This window comes from Cetorhinus maximus, chromosome 11, assembly GCF_964194155.1.
Source record: "Cetorhinus maximus chromosome 11, sCetMax3.hap1.1, whole genome shotgun sequence".
NCBI classification, from domain to species: domain Eukaryota; kingdom Metazoa; phylum Chordata; class Chondrichthyes; order Lamniformes; family Cetorhinidae; genus Cetorhinus; species Cetorhinus maximus.
Window position 1 is genome coordinate 44,627,319 of NC_135889.1, and position 23,630 is coordinate 44,650,948.

General features: G+C 44.6%; 1 protein-coding gene across 2 annotated transcripts in view; it reads left to right on the forward strand.

Annotated features, from left to right (window-relative positions):
• Positions 1–23,630, forward strand: part of hibch (3-hydroxyisobutyryl-CoA hydrolase) — a 145,969-nt gene that overhangs the window by 19,761 nt on the left and 102,578 nt on the right. For both annotated transcript variants that reach the window (XM_078551877.1, XM_078551878.1), the window contains 3 exons: positions 4,807–4,891; positions 5,571–5,651; positions 6,246–6,298. In XM_078551877.1, the coding sequence (XP_078408003.1) occupies positions 4,807–4,891; positions 5,571–5,651; positions 6,246–6,298 (219 nt within the window). The remainder of the gene's footprint in view (positions 1–4,806; positions 4,892–5,570; positions 5,652–6,245; positions 6,299–23,630) is intronic.

The window sequence follows — 23,630 nt, forward strand, 5'->3', positions numbered from 1 at the left end:
CCGGAGCCTGAACCTGAGGCAGTGACTGGTCCTTGGGAGCCAATCCTAGGGTTGCGGATTCCCCTCACTGCCTTTGTCTTCTGGTTCCAGTGGGAGGGGGAGGCTGTGAGCAGATGGATAGAGCAAATTTGCATGTTGGCACCGTGTAATATATGGACAATTTGGGCTGTAAGTGGTGACGTTTAATATATTAATGGTGTACCTCAAGAGTCACAGCATGTGTAGAAATCTTTTTTAAAAAAGCAGTAATGCAGCCTTATTCTTCATTGGGCATGTAAAGGAAGTCACTGATGGTATACTTTTGTGACACACAACTTCACAACTAATTGGGAATTGAACTAATTTTCTCATTTGCCAGGCAAGTTCAATGCTTAATAAAATGGGAAGTTCTTTAGTGGCGAGCCATCTCATTGGCCACTTCTGTCCAGGGACGAGGGAGCTCAGGCAGCAGTAAATGAATGGGGCCGTCCCCTCTCTTCCTCCCCTTCTTCCCTTCTTTCGCTTCTACAGCTCTCCAATAAAATAACCTGAGCTGCAGCACAGAGATGGTTGGTCTTTTCTCTGCAGGACAGGTAGTCAAAATGTATAAACAAAACCTGAAAGGTTTTGCAATTTGGGTTGCAAATATTGAATCTTTTTCCCAAATATGAATTCACTATCACCATATAGATATTTTGCAATGTGCAGAACATGTTAATGAGGCAGTCATCGAAATCAGTATTATCGTCTGCACAATGTTGCAAATAGCAAATGGGATATCTTCCTGTCAAGTTAATAATATTGCACGATGCTATTAAGATAAAATTGGTACTCTCTTTTGTTTAATAGTCACAGTGCGGTCACCTATAGAGCGCACACAAACTAACACTATTATATTGTTGCTGCTCTTAATATTAATGACCCATGCTGCATATATCAGACGATATTTGTAACTGGACGCCAACAATGGGCATTATTATTTTACTCGGACCTTTCTGTGATTGTTTGGTGAATCTTGAAAGTGGGGGGGAAGTAACATCCATGATTGAGGGGGAGTTCAAGGGGGGCATGGATAAGTGGCTGAGAAACAAGAGAGCACAAGGGCCCACGATGTCTCACCTGCGCCCTGCCTCTACCATCTAGAAGGACAAGGGCAGCAGATGAATGGGAGCACCACGTTCCTCTCCAAACCACACACCATCCTTGGAACTATATCATGTTTTCTTCACTGTCACTTGATCAAAATCCTGGAATTCCCTCCCTAACAGCACTGTGGGTGTACTTACACCACATGGACTGCAGCGGTTCAAGAGGGCAGCTCACCATCACCTTCTCAAGGGCAATTAGGGATGGGCAACAAATGCTGGCCTAGCCAGTGGCATCAACACTCTGAGAGAATACATTTTTTAAAAAAAAACAAGCTTGTTTAAGACGCAGTGCTGCGATTTCTTCACACTGTGATCTACAATATTCATGTTGAGAAAGTCTGTGTCAAAATTTGAGCAAAATGGGAAAATTCTAATTTTGTATCATTTTCAAATGTGAAAGTAACTTTGTTAGTAGGCCCAAGCTTAAATCTTCAGCCTTTGGATGACACATAGTGTTAGGGATTAAATTGGAAGAAAGAGAAGTTGTGTACTATCACTCACTCACTTTTGAAGAGCCGCTTCGTCCAATCAAGGGTCACGGGGAGTTGGAGCCTATCTGGGCAGGCAACGGGCGCTAGGCAGGCTATACCCAGGATAGGATGTCTGTCCGTCACAGGGCACACTCACGTGCACACACACAGACACACACATTGAGGGACAAATTACCGTAGGCAATCCACCCAACCAGCATGTCTTTGGACGGTGGGAGGAAACCAGAGCACCTGGCGGAAACCCACGCTGACACGGGGAGAATGTGCAAACTACACGCAGACGGACACCCAAGGTCAGGATCGAACCTGGGTCCCTGGAGCTGTGAGGCAGCAGTGCTGACCACTGCAGTACCGTGCTGCCCAGTTGTATATTATTTGGTATTAAAAAGACAGTTTGAAGGTGATGTAGATATCAATTGTACAATAGCCACATATTGTAATTCATTTCTAAATTGGGCAGAAGTAATTGAGAGATAATGGGAATATGATGCTAAATTTACCTTTAGTTAGTGGCGACATGATATGATTGGTTAGTCAGTTACAGTACACATCTACTGACAGATATGGGGATGTCAAAGTTAGCAAATACAAATCACTTCAGAAAACCTGCCATTTTGATCTGTTATCAGTTTGAATCTCTTGTTTTTGGCAATGTATATAGTTTACATATTTCATGACAATTTAAATTGAAGCATCTAGTCTTGGTCTTCAAGCTTCGTACCCTCGCCACCGATTTCATCCCCCTTCGGCACCCTGTCACAGGCTGAACCAGACCATCTGAACTGTTGACTACCTATCCTCTACATTGGATAGCCCACCTAGTTCCACATGCATAACATCACTGACCTCTTCAGTCCATCTGCTGTGGAAGCCCTCAGCCATGCCTTAGCCGTTTCTAGAATTGTCTATTACAGTGCTCCCTAGCTTGCCCTCCCATCCTTCACTGTCTGTAAAGTTCAGTTAATTCGAAAACTCCGCTGCCAGTATTCTGTCCTGCACAGGTCCCACTATGTCACCATCTTGGCCCCGACTCCACAGTTTTTATTAGACGATGGGATAGAAATCCCCATATCTAAATTTGATGACAGCAAGGTAGGTGGTATAGTAAGCAGTGTATATGGGAAACATAAAATTACAAAGTGATATTGATAGATTGAATGAATGGACAAAACTGTAGCAAATAAGTGTTAGGGTAGGTAAATGTAACAACATTCACTTTGGACCTAAAAAATATAGAACAGGGTACTTTTTAAATGGTGCAAATCTACAAACAGTGGAGGTCCAATCGGGCTATGGGTCTAACTACAAAGATCATTAAAATGTCGTGAACAGGTACAGAAAATAATCAGCAAGGCTAATGGAGTACTGGCCTTTGTATCTGCATACGAGAATACAAGGGGGTAGAAGTTATGCTGCAGCTACACAAAGCCCTAATTAGACCATATCTGGAGTATTGAGAGCAGTTCTGGACACCACACCTTAGGAAGGATATATTGGCCTTGGAGGGAGTACAGCATAGATCTACCTGAATGATGCCTGGACTGCGGGATTGAATTACAAGTTGACTAGGGTTGTATTCACCAGAATTTAGGTTAAGCAGTGATTGAGTTTTCAAGATTTTATGGGAAACAAAAAGGTTAGATGGAGAGAACCTATTTCGGCAGGTTGGGGAGTGTAAGAATACAGGGCATAGTCTCCCTTTCAGGAGTGAAATTAGGAAATGCTTCAACATAAAATGGGTGGTAGAAGTTTGGAACACTTCTTCATAGCAATTGACGCTAGATCAATTGTAATTTTTATATCTGACATTGAATGCTGCTGAAAAGGGAGATGTATTAACAAAGCTTTTCGTTTTGCATGCATCAGGACAAACACAAGAGTCGATTTGCTAACCAGTCCGCACCCTTTTTTCGTGTAGTATAAATTGTTGTGATTGTTTGAAATTTGGCATTATTTCGTTTGCCCTGATGCATACAAAATGAAAAGCTTCTGCAATGTGTGTTTCTCTTTTCAGTAATATTCAAGTTCTATACTACCAAGCGAATGTTTATTTCTGATATTGAAAGATTTTTGTTATCTCAAGCTTTTAAAGGGTATGGCATTAGGATGCAGATCAGCCATAATCTTATTGAATGGCGGAACAGGCTGCGGGGCTAAATGACCTACATTTGTTCCTAAGTTGAAATGTGAAATCTGCATTCTGTGTTTAAACCCCTTTGTAGCATTGGACCACCTTCATCTTTAACTTCCTCCAGTGCTACAACCGGTCTCTCCTTTCTTTTTATCCCTCTGATTCTGGTTTCCTGTGCATTTTCAGCTGAAGGCCCAGAATTCTCTCCCTAACTCCTCTACTTTTCCACCTCCCCCACTTGCTTTAATTCCCATACTGGCTTAATCTCAGACTGTTACCAGTGAGAAAGATGTAGTCAGTAGTTAAGGAACGGATTTTGGATCAGCGACCAAAAACAATGGCTTCAATCTTCCCAATATTTAATTCCATGTACTACTTCTTTATGATTGGATAAAGCAAGTGATCTGCATATAGCCTTCAATGGTCTAATTCTTGAGACAGATGCTACAAATGTTGTGAATAATTTGCACCTCACTCCTAACCATTTTCTGAAAGTATCTGGACTCCACTTGGCACCTTCGCCTAATGGCATGGCAAAAATCATAGGTAAATGTAACAACATTCACTTTGGACCTAAAAAAGATAGAACAGGGTACTTTTTAAATGGTGCAAATCTACAAACAGTGGAGGTCCAAATGGTCTACATGTCTAACTACAAAGATAACTCCAAAAATCGTAAAGGTGTTGTGTATGGGTACATGGGCATTGTTGTATATTTGTGCTTCGCAGTGCTTTAGTGCTAAACCTGTTGTTTCATCTTTGAACGTGGATGGCTCTGTAATGGTGATGGGTCCACAGCCACTGATCAGAGCAGCAGAGATTGTTAATGAATGTGTGTCTGCACTTGATTGATTTTGTCATTTATTGCCAGTTCTCTTTTTGCAGATTGCATGCAAAGCCTGGGGACGGGGATCAATGATTTGTGTTCAAGAGACAGGATGTAATAATGAATGTGACCTATATTGAACCAACTATAGACTGGTCTTCGAGCAGTTTGTTTAACGGGTCAAATTAATATTCCACCTTTCCGAATTCATCTTGAATTTTTTTGTGGCAGAAATGGGAGCATGACAATGAAACCTCATTAGTGATCATTAAAGGAGCTGGAGAAAAAGCTTTCTGTGCTGGTGGTGATATTAGAGGTAAGTGTAGGCCTAAATTTATTTTGTATTTTTTACATAGCATTTTTAGAATTTTTGTACAGTGCCATATTTAATGTGCAAGCAAGGTTGAGTGCAATGTCTTTATAGTAGTGGTCTATGTTAATGATCAAAAGTCAGTAATAACTGCAAAATCACAGCCGACTAATTCTCTGTTGACTTTATTGTATCAAGCCCTATTAGCAACTCCCTATGAGATCCAACTGTGGCCACACACTTATGGTGCCATAGCTGGCTGTCCTATTTTAAAAAGCATTGCAGACTGCGCTAATGTATTTGATTCCAATGTTGTGTGGCTGCTGCTGGAAGCAATTTTGTTCCCATCATCCAGAAAGCGCTTATCCCAAGCCACTCATCTCCAGTTATATCACTGAAACAGCAGAATTTTTTATGTGTATATTCTTGTTCAATAAAGCATGGCTTCTCTACAGCTTCTACATTAGTGGCCTTAGAGAGATTAATAAGAATGAAAATTGATCCAACAGTCAATGGCTTTGTCGTTCAGCTACAATTGTTGGGGATTAGATCTCCTCTATAATTTGTATTTTGTACTAGAAGACAGGACCAGAACGCCTTGACTGGATGAAGGCTAAGTGTGTATTTTGCGTCTCTTTTTATTAAGTCCTTGATTTCCTGGCTTCTTTCACTGTTTCCTATTTAGCTGTTACGGAGGCAGGAAAAGTTGGAGACAAATTGGCAGAAGATTTCTTCAAGGAAGAGTATATTCTAAACAATGCAATTGGTATGTAAACCAGAACACTATAATTAGTCTCCTGCTAAAATACTCTGAAAAGACTATTATTTATGCATTTTCTCCATCACTATTCTCCTGGTTCTTTGCTACTTTGACCATTCTTGTGTTATTCCTGAGCTGATACAAAATAACCTTTCTGTGGGCTTTCTATCACTTTTCTGCTGAGCTCTGGGAGGTAGCTAATAGCTAGAAATCTTTTTTTTATTCTCCTCCTTTGTCCAGAGGTAGGAAGGTGCCTGCATCTTCGTGTTCTCAGGTGGATTTATTACAGCTTCAACCCAACAGTTTTATGTAGCATCAACACAAAGAACAAAGATTAGGTCTGTTTCTTTAAACTATCTAATCTGCCTGCTTGTTCCGGTGCAATATCCTCCCCCACATCTGCTCTCTTACCCTGTTTCACTTGAAGATTGTACTTGATCACAACTTCTTGAGCGCAATATGGGAATGGCTGATGCATAACTATAGTTGGTTTCATGTTTTAAGTCCAAATGAAATACTGTGAGAAGCTTGCTGTTAATAGCCTAAAAAAAAGACTCGATCAAAGATTTGAAAAAATAAACAACTCAATACTTCCTTTAGGAAACTGCCAGATTCCATACGTAGCCCTTATTGATGGAATAACAATGGGTGGGGTAAGTATGTTTTCTCCTCTCTTAGTTGAGTTAATAATTTAGTTCTACACTTTAGGCATGTTATCGCTTTGTCATGTGGACAGGAATCTAAATACATTGATGTTGAAACACGGAAGCAAGCTATTTGTCCAAAACCAATCTCTGCTGGCCTTTACCCTTCATGTAAGCAAATAGCCTAAATTGTATTTATCCATCTGTTTCCATATGCCTTCTATATATAAATACAATATATAGCATCCTTGCATCACTCACCTTCTTCCCCACATCTTATTGTCTTTGTTTCTCTAACTTAAGGTTTGGTTAATTTGGCATTGTAGAAAGAAAATGTGTTCAGGAGTTTTTCACAATTCTCTCCCAGCTCCCGCACCATTGCCTCTGATGTCCCCCAAGGATCTATCCTTGGCCCCCTCCTATTGCTCTCATCTACATGCAGCCCCTTGGTGGCATCATCCAAAAGCACCATGTTACTTTTCACATCTACGCTGACAACACCCAGCTCTAACTCACCACCACCACCTTTCTCGACTCCTCCACTGTTACAAAATTATCAGGTTGTTTGTCCGACACCAAATTCTGGATGAGTGGAAATTTCCCCCAATTAAATATTGAAAAAATTGTTTTCAGTCCCTGCTCCAAATTTGATTCTCTAGCTATCGACTCTACCCCTCTCCTTGGCAACTGTCTGAGGCTGAACTATACCGTCCTCAACTTTGGTGTCATATTTGACCCTGAGGTAAGCTTCTGATTACATATTCGTGCCATCACAAAAACCACCTAATTCCACGTCGGTAATATCACCCAATTTCTCCTCTGCTGTTGAAACCCTCATTCATTATTCATTCCTTTGTTACCTCTAGACTTGGCTGTTCCAATGTACTCCTGGCTGGTCTCTTTCATTCTACCCTCGTAAACTTGAGGTCACCCAAATGCTGGCCTCCTACATCCCAAACCACACCAAGCTCCGTTCACCCCTCACCCCTGTGCTTGCTGATGTACATTGGATCACTGTCGTGCAGCACCTTGATTTTAAAATTCACATCCTTAGTTTCAAATCCCTCCATGGTCTCATTCTTTCCATCTCAGGAATCTCCTACAGCCCCACAACATTCCGAGATATTTGCGTTCATGTAATTCTGGCCTCTTGGGCATCTGTGATTTTCATAAGATCATAGAAAATAGGAGCAAGAGTAGGCCATTTGGCCCATTGAGCCTCCTCTGCCATTCAGTAAGATCACTGCCTTCAGCTGTCCAGGCCCTAATCTCTGAAGTTCGCTTCATAAACCTCTTCACCTCGCTTCTCTTTCATCTTTCTAAATGCTCTTTAAAACTTACCTCTTTTATCAAGCCTTTGGTCATTAGCCCTGACGTTTCTTTACATAGTTCAATGTCAAATATTGTTTGATACTACTTATGTGCAACACCTTGGGACGTGTTACTATGTTAAAGGTGAATTATAAATAGAAGTTGCTGCTGTTATTGTAAATCTGCTACAGTGATATGCCTTATATAGCCAACAGATGGAGACATTGAGCAGTTTTGGTGGATATGCATCATTTAGTTTGTCCATAAACATGGGCGTTATTATCTTAGAAGTGGAACCAAGAGTGCATACAATAATATGCACCAGTACTAGTCAACATATTCTACACTGTTAAGTTTGGGGCTATCAGGGTGAAGATTGTTTACTTGCAAAATTATTTCACACATTTGACTGATCATCAAAAAAATCTAGAAATACAGTAAACCTTTGCTTTAAATTGCCCCGTTTTAAGTCGTTTCAATTTAATTTAGTGCTTTTAATGAGGCCAGTATTCACGTTTAGCGTTGTAGATTCACATTAATGTCATTTAGCACCGGGTGTGACATAGGATCGCCTGATCTGATTGCTGCTATTTTGTACTGGCTTCTCCGGCCAGCCAACCCTCCTCCCGGAGGGTGGAGGGGGGTGATCGGCGGTGAGTGAGAAGTTCGGGGAGTGGGAGGGTTGACCAGTGGGAGGCTTGGGGAGTACAATCAGTGGCAAGTGGGAGTGTTGGGGAGCAGGAGAGGTGAGGAACAAAGAAGCGGCGAGCGGGCGATAAGTAGAAAGAGCTAGCATGTTTCTTTTCTGTTTTTAAATTTATTTTATTTTCCAAGTTATCTTGTTTACAGATATAGCAATTTACAGTATTTAAACAGGCAGGGTATAATTTTTTACTGTTTTTTTTCTAACTGGAAAGGTCCTACAGAACCTAGCTAAAGCTTTGCATTGGTTGCAATGGGAAAATCTGATTAGTTTAACATAGTTTCATTTCAATTGCACTTTTCAGGAATGCAACTATAACATTCAGTGAGGAATTACTGTATTGGTGCAGGAATGAAGAACATCTAGGGATAAGTTATCAAGGATGTTAAAATAAACTTTAAATTAGTTTGAATCGGAAAGGTTTTTTATTTTATCTTTTAGTGCATGTATTTCTGTGCCATGCAAATCAAAAACATTGCAGGTTAGACATTGTTAACTAAGGGTCAGAGGTTTCAAAAGATGAAAAATTATATAGTGATGCTCAACGACATGTGGAAGCAGTAATAGACAATACATACTATACTGAATTCCTGCTTTTTACAATAATGAAATGGTTTCACAGGATTTTGAGTGAGGGGAGGGGGGGAGGAGTTCCATTTCCTCACCATTCATCCTGAATTCTTGGAATAGAGGTGGCGCTGCCTTTTATTTCATTGAGCTTTTCTTGCTCATCCCAACATGGTGTTTTAAAAAATAAACACCAATTTAATTTTGTGGCAGCTCAAGGATCTGCAACAGATCTCAGGACCAACCCAGTAGTTTCTGGATTTTTAAACTTTTATCATTTTTCTCAAGATGATATTAGTTTTTGATATCCATTTTGGAATTCCTGTTCCATTTTTGATGTCTAGTGCCTGTATTGGATGTATCCATGTCACAGTGATATTCTCTGTACTTTGCTCTAGCAATATGAATTAACCTAAACTCCATAAACTATTTTCACTTCACCAGTGTGACAGTTTCCATTCCCACACCAGCTATCCTCATTACCTGTCTGAGTGCGAATATCAATTTGCATTTTATTACAGGTAAGTTCTTGGTCCTGCTTTTATTAGTCAGTGAGTAGCATCTAGTCATTCAGGGTTGGAACCCTTGTAGCTTGCAAATTTATTAGATTTGAGGTTGAGCCAAGTCCCAGAGTCGGAAAGGCAGCGTGCTAATGCCTTGCATCACTAAGTGCCCAGAAAGCACTTTACACTCTTGACTATTACTATCTCAAATTTATGCACCAGCCAGAAATATCAGTGAGAGCTAAGACTTGGTTTCATAAGGATACTAAGTTTCAGAAAATTACTGATGAATACGAACGAGGATTTCCACGCCAAAGAAAACCTCTGAGCATATATGAGCTTTTTGAAATTTTAATCCTATGTTTAGGTGCATCATTTGCAACGGCAGGCAAAAAAATCATGAATTCTTATCTTTTTTGAAGGATATGAGCAGATTTGAGTCAAAATTGTAAGAGATATTGGACTCTAAAATGAAATAGGCATGGTGGTGAAAAAAATTTATAATGTAACATTCTGTGCTCCAGAATGAAACCTGTATCCACAATCCATCACATAGGGATCTCTCAGTCTCAATTTTGCTAATAGAGTTGAAGAATTGAGGCAAGGTGAAAAGGAAATTGGTGAATGGCTCAGCCTAATCTCTGAGATTGACATTGTCTAATGCTGGGATATAGCCTGCATGTCTCCTTAGGTTAATTGTGCATGATGTGAATGAGGATCTAAAGAGGGGATTTTTTTCCCCAAGAAACCTATTTTGAGTTCAAGCTTCAGAAAAGGACAGTGCAATAACATATATTTGAGAGAACAGGGAACTTGGTAGTAAAATGTTGGCAGTTCCATTCATAACTGCATTTGTTATTACTTTAAATTATAATGGGTGCTACAGGCTTGTAGGTAACGAAAAGTAGACTCTATTGTTGGTTTCTAAATTACCTGAAATGCGGAAGCACCATCACTTTACTAAATATCTTATGCAAGAATTTATAATATGTGATCGAAAATAAGTTATCCTTGACTATAGATTAGAGATTCTTTTACATAGCCATATCCTTAAATGTCCCAGATAATTTGTGTTGTTTTCATGGAGAAGAAATACCAGGAAGCATCTCCTTTCACATTTTAAAAAAATCTCTTCTCACCATTATATCTAGCTTTCAAGTACATAAACGTATCCCAATTAAGACATATGTTTTCTAATTGGCTCTACCATTAGGTCATCAGATTTATCTAATTTTCTGTATTTGTATTGAACTAACAAACCGTTTCTGTTGCCATAATAACATTTTTTGCAATGAAAACATTCTTTGTTTTGAGTAACTGAGACTCAGAAGTCATGCCAAAAAGATTTAAATCTACTGACTTAAATAAAGGAAACCTATAAACAACAGCAACAATTTACATTCATACTGTGCTTTTAACATAAAACGCCCCAATGCGTTTCGCAGGAGCATTATCAACAAAATATGACACAGTACCAAGTGAGGAGATATTAGGTCAGATGATCCACAGCTTGGCCGAGAAATGGGCATTGTGGAGTGCCTTAAAGGAGGAAGGTGAGGTGGAGAAGTGTAGGAAGGGAGCTCCAGAGCTTTGGTCCTTGGTAACTGAAAGCAGGGCCACCAATGGTGGGGTGATTAAAATTGGGGATGCTCAATAGATTCTAGTTGAGAAGCACAGATATCTCAGGATCATGGGGCTGGAGGAGATAGGGAGGGTTGAGGCCATAGAAGGGTTTGAAAACAAGGATTAGAATTTTAAAATCAAGATGTTGCTTGACTGGGAGGCAGAGTAGATCAGTGAGCACAGGGATGGTAGGTGAAATAGGATCTGAGTGCGAGTTAAGACACAGGCAGCAGAGTTTTGGATGATGTCAAGTTTACGGAGGGTAGAATGTGGGAGAACAGCCAGGAGCCTTCAACAATATGAGAACAGCTCTATTAAATATAACTGTATTTATTCTCTTTTAATTGCACATTGTTGTGTTGACTAAGGTAGTAGGTTCTAATTATTGTTTATGATTCAATTCCAAGAACGTTCTTATTGAATAGCACCAACTTTATTCCGTTTACTGATTTCTACAAGGCTATTTATTGACTTCTGTGATTGTTAAAAGCAAGAGTGTGGGGTGGAAAATTAAATGTAGGTTAATATCATCTTTGAGTAATTTTATTGAGATTTAAGATGTTTAAATTGGCCAGTGGATGCTGATTTCACTAAGTGTAACAATCAAATTACATTATTACAAACTTCTGGCAACAACTCTTACCCCAGTTTATTTCATTGAATTTGACACAGTTTCATAATACAGAGCCATGGAGGGAGGGGTTAATCCATTTTGTTTAGATAATACCAACAGGGCTTTCCTAGTGGTTCAATAGACTTTCACAGAATAGCTGAGCTACGAATATGAGCAAGGTCACAGGTTTGATCCCTGCCTATGATAGCTGGAGGCAAAATTGGTAACAGCTGTGATGTTTATTTTTTTTTAGTTTGTTCCCTTTGTCTTATTAACACCACCACCACAAACCCCCCCTCCCCGCCCCTCACCTCAGTTGCAGTGTCGACTGACACACTGTCAAAACACAGATAAAGAATGGCATGTTGGTAAGGTACTGGAGAGTGCTTGGTACCTTTGGAGTCCAGTAAATGCCTTTTGATGAGAAGAGGAGAAACGAAAACTAGAAAAAAAACTTAACAGGCCATCTCAGCATAAATTGCTTAATCCAGGTGCAAGTTTCAGTAAATGAAGTTGCAAGGCTTGGACAAAAGTATTGAAGACAAATATCTATTAATCAAGTTGACCAGAAGGGTGGGGGTCACGGAATATTTATGGTAACACCTGTTTAGGTAGTTAATGTAGCTGAACTGTCAGAATGATGGATTATGAGTAAAACAAAATGTTGTGTATAAATGTAACCCTTGATATCACTAGCTGTTTGTAGTTTTCAGCGGTTCAGCAATTTTTGCTCAAGTGCACAGGTGCTACTTTGCTTTATATCTCACTTCAGCTGCCATAGGAATTTTGTTGCATTAGAACACTCATAAGTGCATGGCTTACCCACGGCAGAATTCCATTCTGAATGCATATCTTAAACCCCTGTTAACCTTGTTGGTTGGTTCAAATTGTATAACACTGTTAGGAAGATAATTCATTTTAAACAGTAGGGAGTGTCCATATTGAAAAAACTGTGGGTTACAGAATATAACTATCATAAAGAGAAGGGCACTCATTACTAGTAATTTTTAGATCAGTTAACAAGTGGCAATTGATTTCCCAGTAAGAGCACTTTTTTTCAAATTAATGATTTCTGTAGGGTGGCTTTAGTAACTAGAATAGAAAGTTAGATTCATCTCCATTTAAATAGCATAATCCTTTTTCATTAGATACAAGAAGTGAGATTTTAGTGAACTCAAAACCCATCCGCTTGCACAGAATTAAAATTGGGCCCAAGATGTCACAGCTAACATTTGATTGATTTTTAAATTGCTGTTTTTCTGCTCCATGAATTGCCGTTTCCATTAGAATTGGGTGAAATAGCTGAGATTCAGGAACCACACCAAGTTCTGCCTTGCATTGTCTCACAGAAACCTGTGGCAGATCATTTACCCATCAATGTGTGTATGCACATAAGATCAAAGTGACAAAAACCAATTATAGAAATTAACATAAATGCTCAGGTAAATAGAATAAATAAATAGTGGCATCTAAAGAAGTAATCTTAAGCTCAATTTAAAAAATATAAAAAATGCATAGCCAATGTGGATAAATCTTTTAAATTCTCACCTTCAATCTGTAAGAAAGTTAAAGAAAACAGCAAACTCATACACAGTACATTCAGTTCTAAAAATGTATAAAGGCCTGATTGATCTGGTAAGTGAGCCATTCTATCATCAATCAAATGGCACTTACTCACAAATGGACTGCTCACTGCTCAGTTTGGGTTCCATCAGGGCTACTCAGTTCCAGAGTTCATTACAATCTTCATTCAAATATGTACAAATGAGCTGAATTCCAGAGCTGAGGTGAGACTGACTGTTCTTGACATCAAGGTGGCGTTTAACCACGTGAAGCACCAAGGAGCCCTAGTAAAACTGAAGTCAGTGGGAATCGGCGGGGGAAAGCTCTTCACTGGCTGGACTCAGACCTAGCATAAGGAAGATAATTGACCTCCAACCACCCACAACCATCTGAACCCCAGGACATCACTGGAAGAGTTCCTCTGGGTAGTGTCCTAAGGCGCAACCATCTCCAGCTGTTTCATTGATGACCTTGCATCCATCATAAAGGTCAGCCGTTGAGATATTCACTAAAGATTGCACAATATTTGGTTCCAATTGCAACTCCTCACTCCATGCCCACATGCAGCATGGTCTAGACAACATTCAGGCTTGGGCTGATTAGCGGCAAGTAACATTTGTGTCGCACAAGTGCCAGGCAATGACCAACTCCAACAAAACTCACCTCTCCTTGCCATTCAGTGGCATTGCCATCACCTAATCTTCCATCATCAACATTTGGGGGGACACCATTGACCAGAAACTTAACTGGACCAGCCACACAATACAGTGGTTGCAAGACTAGATCAGAGGCTAGGAATTCTGTGGCGTGAGAGTCACCTTTGGCTCCTACAACCTTCCCACCATCTGCAAGGCATGAAACAGGAATGTGATGGAATATGCTCCACTTTTCTGGATTGGTGCAGTTCCAAGAAGACTTAAGAAGCTCGGCACCATCCAGGACAAAACATCCCACTTGATTGACAATCTATCCACCACATTAGAAATCCACTTCCTCCACCATGTCTTCAGTGTGTGCTATCTACAGGAATGCACGACGGCAACTCGCCAGGTGTCTAAACATTTAAGGCTCAATGTTGGGGGGCCATGGCAGTGGGTGGGTATGCCAGCTGCATCACATTCCTAGGCCATTTCCCGAGTCAGTTTGGGGGAGGGAGTAGCAGCAGAGATGCACACTGATAAAGGCCGATTAAAGTTCTGATTGTCAGAAGCTAACTGGAATTTTCAAGTCAGCCCCCCAGTTCACTGAAGGTGTCAGAGAATATTGTAGCTGCCTGGAGGCTGCCTTCTGGCAGCAGACCAGAGGGAAAGTGGTCCAGGCATACTTAGAGACCCTCCCCACCTTCCTGGCTTCAGCTGTAGCCACAGGCCGCCCTGCGGAGGGATTCTCCCCCTTACACGATGGTAGCCCTGGCTTCATAAAACATTCCTTATGTTAACGAAGTTGGAGAGGGGGTGTCTCCATCTTTGGGCACCCTCTCTTTCTCTCTCACCTGAAAAGGCAGGCTTTTACTACTTACGAGCTAGAGAATCTCCCATTGAACCTCCAGCCTTAAGAGATAACTCTCTGTCCTTCAATTGATTTATTCGTGGAAAATCCCAGCCAGGTGACTGATCCCCCAATCGTGTGGGCTTCTGACCCCCATTTGACCCTGACAGTTGGGTTCTTACACCTGTGGGGAATATCCTGTCCAGGGTTTCTTCAGCAGCAGCTCCGAAACCTGCACAAAGCAAGATCCCATAAACTGCAACAATATCTGAGGGAGGAATGTTGGCAAGGACACAGGTACACCTTGCTGCATTAATAGAGCCAAAGACCAAAACGGGCAAGTGTTTGACTCCTTTGAGTTTTGATAAAATACTGAAAGTGTTTTATCTCTGTTTTTATCCAAGTGTTTGACTTAATGGGCTGGATTTTCCTGTTGAGATGTGAGGCTGAACTGTGTCAGTCGGGCAAAAGAAAGAGATGGGTGGATTCCATGTGTACAAATTCAACTCCCCTTTTTGGTGCTGGCCATTTTCACCGGTGGGGGAGACAGGGTGGGTCGCCACCTGATGTACACAATGTGGGACATCGGGAGTTCCATTGTAAGGACTGCTGAAGCAGTCATCTGGTATTTTGATGGAGCTGCATGGGATTTGGAAGCTCGTGTGAACCATGCCAGCTCAGTGCAGTTGGGAACATGGCGGGAGGCCCCTTGGAAGTGCAGGAAAACTTTGAAGACTTTGCTGGTAAGAACACTTTTGCATTGCCTTGACCCGGAAGATCCTGAATCTGCTAAAGGGAGGTTGGAGGAGGCAGCATTTAGCCTCAGGGAGATGTGCGTACTTTTGTGCGTGTGCGTGAAAGAGCGCAGTCACTTTTAGGGACCCCCCCCCCCCAACTGCACAGGGAGTGCATAGCGCTTCCTGGCGGACGTCACACTGGGCGGGCCTTAATTGGCCCACCCACGTAAAATGGCGGCGGGGCCCCACTTCTCCGGTGGGGATCGGCTCCCCGCCCACCAGAGATTGGGTCGGACCCGCCCAGCAGGCAGAAAATTCTGCCCCATGGTGTCCAATCTCCCTAATAGTTCAGTGTTAACTAACCAGATAGTAGGAGGTTCATTAGGCCTGCTTCTGCCTCATACTCACTATCTCTTTTGTCCTCCACTGTCCTTGCCACCTAAGATACCTGTACATGCTTATACCCCTCCTGGTGCTGATATTGTAAGTGATGTGACATAGCTGATTCTTTTTCCTGCGATCTTGGGTGTCAATCAAATAATAACTGTACCAATCCTTTACACTGCTTCATAAGGACCACTGAATTGTGCTTTTAGTGGTTCACTCTGTAAAGGCGTAATACTAACACATCATCCCCCGGTTGAAAAGTTCAAATCTTGGCATGCTTTGTCTGTCCATTTCTTCATGGTTGCCTGGGAAACGTTAAGGTGTCCCTGAGCCACATTGCAGGCGCTTGCGAGCTGCTACTTGAACTCATGTACGTAATCTACCATGGAATGTTCACTCTCCATTCTAAAAACCTTTCCTTGATGAATTTCAGAGGACCTCTCACCTCATGCCCATAAACTAACTCAAAAGGACTAACACCGGTAGACTCATTAGGTGCATTCCTGGTGACAAACAAAAGAAACTCTAACCCCTTGTCCCAATCACAGAGGATAATCTTGACAGTATGCCCCAACCCTCTTTTTGAGGCTTTGATGGTGTCATTCTAAAACTCCTGGGCCTGAATTTTTCAGGCAGTAGGTGGGCTCGGCAGGTTGTGGGTGGGGGCAGTTGCGGAGCCGATCGCCGCCTGCGATTGGTTCCGTGCTACCATTTTACATGGGCGGGCCAATTAAGGCCCACCCAGCGTAAGAGGCGAGCAGTTGTGCTCAGCGCTACCTGTGCTGATGGGAGGAGGAGGGAGAGTCGGGGCCAGCGCTCTATCGTGCATGCGTGTGAAAGAGCACAGTAATCTCCCTGAGGCACAGAGCTGCATCAGGGAGATTGAAGGACTTTTTAAATTATTAAATAAAAGATTTAAACATTTATGTAAACATGTCTCCTCATGTGACTCTGTCACATGATGGGGCATGTTTTTATACTTATGAAAATCTTTTCATTTATTTAATAAAAGCTTTAGGAAACTTCATCCCGTTTGTGGTTGAGGTTTCCTAAAAAACGTGAAGGCCGCTGGGGCTTTTCGCTTGCCCAGCAATCTTAAGGTTGGGCAGGCAGCGTTAACAATTACAATGATTACTCTGTTAATGGCCTCAATAGCCATTTACATTTTGGTGGGCGCACAGCTGACTCCGACGTGCGCCGCCCAACCGAACATCGCGGGACTGCGCAATGACGTCGGGATGCACGCCCAAAGTCATCGCGTGTCATTTTACATGTCGGCGTGTCGGGCCCACCCCCACACGCCAACTGAAAAATCCTGCCGCTTGAGTTTGTGGGTGGTACGCTGAGGTCTTTAATTGTTTTATCCCCACACTATTCATAACTTTCTGAAAAATTTTAAACATAAAATTGGAACCTTGATCCGACTGGACCTCAGTCAGTATTCCAAATTGAGTGAAGAATTGGGTTAATTTCTCCACCACTACCTTGGCAGAAATTATTCTCAAGGGAATGGCTCCTGGGAACTGAGTAGCCATATCCAAAATAGTGAGTATATATTGGTGTCCTGCTTTTGTTTTTGGTAAAGGTCCCACACAGTCTAAATGGTTCTCCAAAAACTGGCATTGGGATTAGAGGTGCCGGTTTGAATGCAGTTTTCCCACAATCTGGCATGTATGACTCGATTTACAAATTGTACCACGCCTTGTGAAGACCTGGCCAGTAAAAATGCTGACTTATATGTGCTTGGGCCCTGCTGGCCCCTACACGTCCTGCCATAAGAATTTCATGAGCTACCCTTAATATTTCCTGACGATATTTGGGCGGTACCACGACCTGATGAACCACCGTCCACTCTTCATCCGCAAATCTGTGAGGAGGTCTCCACTTCCTCATCAGAATCCAATTTTTAACACAGTAGCATTCAGGAACTCCTTCTGCTTCAGCTTTGGTTTGAGCCGATTGTACCACTTCAGTTAACTCTGGATCGGATAGCTGAGCCTCAGCCAGAGAAGACTTACTGAACATTTGCTTCGGATTAACCAAACCCCTAAAGAAAGTTTCGGATAGCCAAATATCTGTTTGTGGTGCCAATTTTACCTCCGACGATGGAACTTGTTTAGCCATTGCTCAGAACCACTTCACAAGAAGCAAAAATTTCTGGAACCTTTTCCTGCAACTGCTCTGCCTCCTTGAACTCACTTGGTCTTTCCGTAACTACTGGAGAAGCTACTTCTTTCACTCTGTCCAAATCATTTCCGAGGAGGAAGTCAACTCCATCTATAGGCAGATAATGAACAACTCAACCGTTACCGTCCAAGACATTGGGCGGAATCGGCCCAGATTTGCACTTAGGTGCGGTAGTGGGCGGTAAAATGACGTTTTACCTGCGGGCCGTCATGGCGGGCTTTCACGCTGTATAGCCCCAATCCCGCCACATTATGCACTCCCAGGCAACATGCCCATTCCATGGCAGGTGGGCTCTCATTCGCCCACACGCCATTAATGCTGCATCAGGCTGGGCGCCATATTTAAAGTTCAGCTGCAAGCACACATCTCAGTCCTTCCAGACCACCACTGCTGCACGGAAGACATCGCGCAGAAACTGAAGAAGACTGCAGCCCCCAGATTCAGCAACGCATCCCTTGAGCCTTGTGGAGGCCGCCGGGATGCCCTCTACCCCCGCTCTGGCTGCAGGATGGGCAGCAACAGCACTAACCTGGCTTGGGAGATGATGGCAACAGTGGTCAGCGCCAATGCCCTTCAAAAGAGGACAGCCACCCAGTGCTGCAAGAGGATGAATGATCTTCTCCGTTCCGCTAGGGTAATTCACTCTTCTCATCATTCTCAACTCACGCACTCTCAAACCCGTCACACATCCACAGGGCCCTCACTCACTGCTGGCCCAAGGGACATCACTATTCACTCTCTCACACTCACCATCATTGTCCTCATCCTGTCCATGGGACCACTCATCAACCACACAGGCAAGGATGCTTATCATCTGACCTGGCAGGCATCCTGCCTACACTTTCTTCATCTCTATTCATGCAGGACGAGCTGGCGCACAACAATAGGGAGAGATTGCAGACTGATGGTGGAATGCCCGAAATGAAGGTCCTCATGGACTTTGAAAACAGAGCCATCCAGCTGGCTGGCGAGGATCTGGACCATTCCTGTGCCGACGGTGAGGTCAGCGCTGCTGTACCAAATGAGGGTCCAGCAGTGCAACATCCATCAGATAACCATGCTGTGAGTGACGTGTCCTCTTTCACAGGCCACAGCCATGCACTAATTATCTCTCCTTGCTTCCGCAGGCACATCTGGGAAACAGCCAACGGAGTCCACGGCCCAAGGCCTCCAGTCAAGCCCTGAAGAAACTTCTGCAGAGGAATCTGGAGGCACCCTCCCTGAAGTCCCATCATATCGCTCACCCACACCCTCCATCCGCGCAGAGAGGCACACCTCAGTGGGACCTAGCTTTAGAGTAGCCCTAGAATCACAGTCAGTGAGCACATTGCACCGTCCGACCCAGAGCAGGTGGAGGTAGGGACTTCCTGGGTTTTTGACACTTGGTGGACTGCTGGAAGCCACAGCTTTGCTCAGTCCAAGTCAGATGACAAGCCTCTGGGCTCAGTCATGTCACAGTTGCTGGAGCTGCCAAGGCAAGCTCAGGAACATCAGAAGGGGTTGTCTGCAGCTCTCCTCAGATTGCAAGGCACAATGGAGGAGTCCGTCAGTCTTCACTCTGAGGTGATAGAGCTGGCATGCCAACGCAGCGAGGTCAACACTGGTAGGATGGTGGCCGCCATGGAGACCTTGGTCCAGGACTTCTCTCCTGCACTGCTGCGCGGGCTCAACTCCATCGCTGATGCCATGGTTGGCCTCCAACAGTGTGTATGCGAGAGGGGTGCCAGGCAGCTTGATCTCACTCCAGCTACCCCTGCTCCTCCTCAGCCTGAGGCCCCCGGGCACCCACAGGGAGGAGGATCAACAGGTGCACACTCCGGGCCCGCCAATCCAGGTGACTCAAAGTGTCAGGCCCATCCCGCTCTCCTCTTCCTCTGACCTCAGCAGCTTCAGCTCCACAGGCCGAGGAGGGTGCCACTGCCACACAGCTAGACTCCAAAAGCAGGCCGGGGCCCTCCAAGTCTCGGCCCTCCAGAGGACGCCTGCCAGTGTCATCACAGAGCGTTGCAGTAAGCAGGCTGCCTCCACCTCCACTGTGGATGTCCAGGGAGCACCAAGACGTAGCAGCAGGATTAGGAAAGTTAAGGAAAATTAGTTGCACAGCCTAGGCACGGGTGTCAATCACTTGTACATACTGTTCACCATTGTCAATAAACTCCCAAGAATGTCTCCCTGCCTATGGCACCTTGTTCTGATGAGCAGTGCTCTTATCACTCAGATGTGAAATCTTTCTGCACAAGATAAAGCCAGGTGTCTCAGTCCAGGGCCTCTTCCCTGTGCTCTGTGTAGCCTTCAGACCAAAGTGATGGTCCGGCTTCTCACTCGCTGGACACATTACTGATGTCTGCACCTCGGCAGTGCTTGTCATTGCTGCCAGAATGTAGTGGGCAGGCGCCACAGAGTTCCGTTCATTATCTCTCTGTGCTCTCAGCATCTTTAAGGAAGAGCTGGCCCCCATCTTTCAGCATCTGTGACCAGTGATGCTGTGCTTCTGAGGGGGTCAGGTGCTGAAGGCAGGCAAAGGATCAGACGCTTCTAAAGTTTCATAGCTGCGCCTCTATAATATGACCCTGATCACAGAGCACAAGCGAGCTGCCCTCGGCCAGACAGGAATCAGACATTCTCAGGGGCAATGTGAAGATATATGGAGTGTACTCGCTGCACGTCGTCATCAACCCCCTGCAATCGAGCGACTATTAGGGCTTCCACTGCATCTTCATGACAGGAACATTTTCACAGAGGGTATTCCTGCTGCCATAAGCCAGACTGGAGTCAAACGTTCACAAATGCGATATGAGGATCTGTGGGGTCACCTCGCTGCATGTCATCATCATCCTCCACAAATCTAGCAGCTATGAGGGCCTCCTGAGCGCGCCTGCCATGTCTAGCCAGTGCGAGGGCCTCATCCCCGTCATCGTCACCTCCGAGGACCTCCCCAGCCTCATCCCCATCGGCGGCGTCCTCATCAGAGGAGACGTGCAGCTCCTCCATCTCCTCAGCCAGCTCCTCTCCCTGATGGATCGCCAGGTTGTAAAGGGCGCAGCAGACGATGACAATGCGTGACACCCTCTGCGGACAGTATTGCAGGGCTGCAGCAGACTTGCCCAGGCATTGGAACCTCATCTTCAGCACTTCAATGATCTGCTCCACCAAGTTGTGAGCTGCAACGTGAGCCTCATTATATTGTTGCTCTGCTGCAGCTTGTGGTCACTACACGGGTGTCGTCAGCCACGGCCTCTGCTTTGTCCCAGAGCAGCCAATCCTGTAGCTTCTGTGGACCCTGGAAGATTCCAGGGATGTGTGACTGACTGAGGATGTAGACATCATGCACACTGCCTGGAAACCGTGCGCACACCTGCAGGATGTGTTTCTGGCGGTTGTACACCAGCTGCACATTCAGTGAATGTCCTTGCGGTTGATGTAGTTCACTGTGTGTTGCAACAGAGATCTGAGCGCCATATGAGTGCAGTGGATCGCACCCTGCACTCGTGGGAAACCCGAGATCTGGGTGAATCCAATTGCTCTTGTATCCTGGCTGCCCTGGCCCTGGGCGAAATGCACAAAGTTGTGCGCCCTCGCAAAGATGGCATCTGCGACCCCATGGATGCATTTGTGGGTGGAGGCTTAAGAGATCCTACAGAGGATGTCACCAGTGGAGCCCTGAAAGGCGCCAGTGGCGTTGAAATTGAGCGCCACAGTCACTTTCATAACCATTGGCATTGGATGCCCTCCATGTCCTTGTGGCGCCAAATCCTGCAGTGGCTGGCAAATGTGAGTGACCAGTTCCTGAGACATGTGCAGTCTTCGGCGGCACTGGTTCTCGGTCATCTTCAGGAATGAAAGTCGGCGTCCATAGACCCTGGGTGTCACTAAGCACCGGCCTGCAACGGCTCGCTGTGGCTCTTGTGTGGTGTGTGCGGGGGCCCCAGCCTCCTCTTCTACCTGAGGTTGCTGTTCCTGTCTCTGCGCAGCCAGAAGCCTCAGTGACTTTCTCCTCCATCGTCTTCATGCTCTGTAGGCCACCAGGCATACAGCTAGTTCACCAGGCTCCATGGTCCTGATGCACTCCTGCAGGTTGAAAGTGGTGGTTAGCATGGATGTGCTAAGAACCTGCCCTGGTTAAGTGTGACAGCCCCTTAACACTTCCTGGAGAGTGCTGGCCACCACTTGGATGGTCAGAGATTAGTGCACTGCATGGCTAAACTGTTAGCTTGAACCATGGGGGAGACTGGCCCAAACTGGGATGCTGACATTGCAAGGGGCTGTGAGCACTTCCACCAGTGGCTGCTCCATGGCCAGCTTTAGCAAGGAGATTGTACAACTTGTGCAGTCGTCCAACTGTTCTGCAGTCCACTAAAATGCTCATGAATTTGCAGTCTATGCCGGGGGTGGGGCGGGGTTGGGGGGATTGGGGAGGCAGGGGAAGCTCTGGAGCATTGCTTGAGTGGCAGATAAGCTAGAAGCCCAACTCCAATCATATCAATGTGGCTGCGCCTAAACTTTCTCAGTTGCAGAGGAATGGGTGATTTATACAGGTTTCCCTAATGCGTGGCCACTTCCCTCGCCCACCCTACCTCCCACCCTGAATGCTTGTGTGCTATATTTGATGGCAGGGCTGCCCTTGCCCCCCCCCACACTAGTCGCATCAACGGCAGGGCTGCCCTTAACCCACCCCTCTCCACCAGTCACCCCAATGGCAGGGCTACTTTTAACGCGCCCCCCCCGCCATGAGTCGCTTCAACGGCAGGGCTGCCCTTAACCCCGACTCCCCAACGCCTCTGAAGCTTAAAGTCCAAAAGGCGACTCTGGCAAGTGCTGCACAACGTTACTGTGTACTCACCTCCGAGTTCCCCCCAAAGTGCAGGCTGCCAAATGCACGTTTTTTATGTGCTGTTGTGAAACATGTCGGTGTGCTTTCCCGCCGACGTGGATGGATGATCCAGCGGTGGGGGAGGAAGTGGTGATTCCAGTGGGCTGGCCTGATAATGATATGCTGATGTATTACAATGAGGTTCCTGACGTCCGATAGAGGGGAACGCGGCCTGCCATTGGTGGGCTGAGCGGGCGACTATGAACTGGTTTCCTGCCGTCATAGATCCGATCGCGCCATATCGTCCGCTCACGCCACCGATCATGCCCGACGTCAGCAGGCAGGGAAAATTCTGCCCAATGGTTCACACTCCAAGTGTACCTGATCCAAAGGTATGGGTATATACTCCCCACTGATACCATTCCGTAAAACCTTGGCATTCAGTGAACACTCTGGTGGAAAAGTCATGCCTTTCCCCAGAAAAAAAGTTTGTGTATCCCCTGTATCCCTAAATGTAACTATAGGTTTACTTGTTTCATTTGAGGGATAAGGAGTTACTTTTCCTTTTTACAATAATTCCCTGTAGCTGTCAGGTATCTTGTTCAACTCCCCCACACTCACAGCAGTGTTTTTACTTGGCTTTACAGCTGCAGTCAGACTTATAGCTTGGTCAGCAGTACCCTTCATCTAGGCCCATTTCTCTACACCAACCTTGTATACCCCAGTAAGTCCCATAGGTTTACCCTGTAACTTTCATCAATTCACATGGAGGCGTCCTACCTTGTGCAATGGGAACACTTAGGCCTTCGGACGTCACTCCCACCCTCAGAACTTTCCTGTCTGATCTGA